The sequence below is a fragment of the Grammomys surdaster genome, unplaced genomic scaffold, assembly GCF_004785775.1.
Source record: "Grammomys surdaster isolate TR1022 unplaced genomic scaffold, NIH_TR_1.0 126158, whole genome shotgun sequence".
NCBI classification, from domain to species: Eukaryota; Metazoa; Chordata; class Mammalia; order Rodentia; family Muridae; genus Grammomys; species Grammomys surdaster.
In genome coordinates this window covers 10,422,546-10,425,616 of record NW_021620966.1, presented here as the reverse complement: position 1 = coordinate 10,425,616, position 3,071 = coordinate 10,422,546, and the positions used below count along the sequence as shown (strand labels likewise).

Sequence of the window (3,071 nt, the reverse complement as noted above, 5' to 3'; positions counted from 1 at the left end):
GAGAGAGAGAGAGAGAGAGAGAGAGAGAGAGAGAGAGAGAGAGAGAAACTTTAAATCCAGCCAGGAAGAGAGAAGGCCGTGCTAGTGTAGTCCAAAAAGACGATAGCCTTTAAATAAATCTAAAGTGCTCTTGTGATGCAGGCTCTTCCGCTCCTGCTTTTCAGAAAAGCCCTGTTGCTGAGGCCTCTTCATTTACAGATGCCCAAAGACAATTTTAGATACTTGTGAGCTGATCTTCAGCTTAACACACCTGACTCTTTCTTTAATCCGGAGGGAAAGGAGGCAGATAAGACAGGGGCATGTGCCCCAGCCTCAGCTGACTGGGGTCACTTTCCCATCCCAGCATCTGACTCCTCTACCCCACCCCAAGCTGCTGCTCGCCTTCCTACCAAAATTCAGGACTAAGACGAGTTAGACAGAAACACAGAATGGATGAAGTCTATTTGTATCTGAGACTCACCCCCTTCCTATCTCTGCCACCCACCCAACACCTTCTGCAGGTCTATTCCCTGTCTTTGAGCCACCCAGTCCTGCAGGCTCAGCAGAGGGTGCAGGGGTGGTTTGAATAGAGACAGGGGTGCTTTCTTCTCACCCACCCCCATGCTCTCCAGAAGAATGTCCTCTGGGGAAAGAGGGCTGCCACCAAGTTAGAGGAACTTAGATGGTGAAGGCTGGTGTTCCCTGGTCCTCCTGGAGGAGCTTCAATCTGCAGAAGTCAATAGAGGGCTAGCAGCCCAGGGCTTACCACGAGCACCGGGACGCCAGCGGCCAGGGAGTAGAGGAGCACAGGGGGCACTGCGCTGCTGTCCTCTGGGCCAGGGTAGGGCTTGCGGTAGGCGCTGTCGTGACAGAAGAATCCCTGCACGTTCACAGTGAACGTGTCGGTGTATTCGAAGTAGTAAGCCAGCATCACCGTCCCTGCCATGATCACCATCTGGAAATAGAGCATGCTGCTGATGAGCGCAGCAGGGGCATGCACGCCTCCCGGCCAAGCTGAGCCAGCCGAGCGGGCAGCCGACGCGCCACAGGCCCCCTCCGGGCTCCGCCGAGGCACAGCCACCGGGGGCGCGGCGGCGGGGGTGGCAACAGGCCGAGGTACCGCGAGGCGGAGGCTGGCAGCCGCCGAGGCAGAGGCGGAGGATGCGGCTGGGCTCCGGGATGCGCGGGCAGAATGCAGAGGAGGCGGCTACCCCCGGACAAGTCCCATCTGCCCTGTCCCCCCCCTGCCCGCCGCAAGCGCCGCCTGCCCGGCCGCGGGGTCGCACGCAAGGGCGGGGAGTCCCCAGCACCGGCACGGGAGCATCCGCTACACCGCGGCACTGAGGTCAAGCCCTCGAGCTGGCCCGAGGCAAGAAGCGTCGGTGGCACTTCGTCCCCTCGGAGGGCGGGCGTATGCTGTGGAGCTGCAGCAGCTCCCTGGCGAGGGTAAAATTCCAAATCTGAAGGGGAGGGGAGGCAGCAGAGATGGAGCTTCTAGAAACTCCCTTTCGAGGCACCAGCTGGGCTGTTTCAGACCTCCTGCACAGCGCCTGGGAAGATGGTGAGGGGACACATCTTCAGCGCGCAAAGCCCACCGGAGCGCAAAGTGTCCGGGTGGCGCCGCGGAATTGCAGCCTCTGTCTGTGCTCACAAGCACTGCCCGGACTCTGTGACCCCCCCACCCCCACCCCAAACGCTGGACAGCAGCCAGAGCACTGTGGCTTTCAAGGCGATGGCAGAAATTATCTCAGAGGATTTTAGATTCTGGGTGGCTATGCCTCCCTTCCAGTTTCCCAAGGCTTTGCAAATAAACCAACTGATTCAAGGTTCCTAGCTTCAGAGGCATCATCTTGGGTAAACCGACTCTTTCCTGGTTGGTTCCCCTGTATAGCCTTTCTCATCTTCTCAGTCTCCTCTGATTAGCTGCTTGGGAGATGAGGCATTGCAGACTCTTGGGACCCATGGGTACCAGTCACCAGGGATGGGGAAAGAACTATGTGCCTCCTCATCTTGCTACTCCCAGAGTTCAGGGAATTGCAGGGATTCCTCTGAGGTCAGGAGACCTGCACAGAGTCACAACACAACCATACAAAATGCAATCTTACGTAGATATCCACGCGTACGCATGGATATTTAAGTAGCTTAGGAGCTATATGTGTGCAGAACCCGTCCTGCAATGACTCGTGAGCTCTGCACACAAGCAATATCTGCAAGTTACCCGACCCTGCTCATACCAATCGATCCTCCGGGCAGAGAAAAAAGCATGTGCAGAAGATAATGGGAAAAAAACTAACCTAAAGAGCTCTGTTCTTTCTTACCAGATTTCTGGGGTGCTCATACATTTTAATAGGCTGTAACATGGTGGCTTTTGGAGGTGGGCCTTTATCATCAAGAAAATACAACATAAGCCAAAAACAACAGTTTTAATTAGGCAAATCACTGAATTTGAGAATCGGACAGTAACAACACTGAATTTCTTGAATGTTTAAAACGATGTGAGATGGACCACCATGTCGTCACAAATATCACTCAACAACTAATTATTTCAGAGCACACTTGAGAGAGCACTCTTAGTGATGTGTGTGGCAGGCAATTTTGGCCCCTGGAAGCAATGTACGGGAGTGAGCTGCCATCGTATGAAAAGGCGGCCACACTGAAGATGCAGGAGTGTAAGACTTCATTCAGAAATTCACTCCAAGGCTCTACAAAGGTTTAAACTGCTCCTCTGGTCTCCTAGCTAAGAAACTCATTAGCTTTACCAACTCGGTAGATTTTTTTTTGTAAGCATGTTAATTATTAAAGGTATCACCTTTGAAACAGTGGATGGAAACATGCAATATTTTCAAAATTAAAATATCGTGTGATAGCTCTAGTGTGTATTGATTGCTGGCATGTCAAATGTAGCAAATCCTTGCTCTGTCTCATGTTCTGTTTGCAGTGTGACTCACCGCGGGCATTGAGTAAATGTCTTTAAAAAAAAAACGAATGTGTTCATTCTCCTATCAAGCACATAGAGTGGGTTTGCGTGTCCTATGGCTAACCTTTCAGAGGGGTGTGGCTCAAAGTCTTTATGCACATATATTGCCATAGTC

At 52.6% G+C, this 3,071-nt stretch overlaps 1 protein-coding gene across 2 annotated transcripts in view; it reads right to left on the bottom strand.

The window, feature by feature from the left end:
- Plppr5 (phospholipid phosphatase related 5) overlaps positions 1 to 1,585 on the bottom strand; it is a 102,711-nt gene extending 101,126 nt beyond the window's left edge. Inside the window, exon 1 of one of the 2 annotated variants that reach the window (XM_028757398.1) lies at positions 746 to 1,585. In XM_028757398.1, coding sequence (XP_028613231.1) covers positions 746 to 949 — 204 coding nt within the window. In that variant the 5' untranslated portion in view covers positions 950 to 1,585. The remainder of the gene's footprint in view (positions 1 to 745) is intronic. The other variant, XM_028757397.1, reaches the window with a different exon arrangement.
- Between the last annotated feature and the right edge of the window lie 1,486 nt (positions 1,586 to 3,071).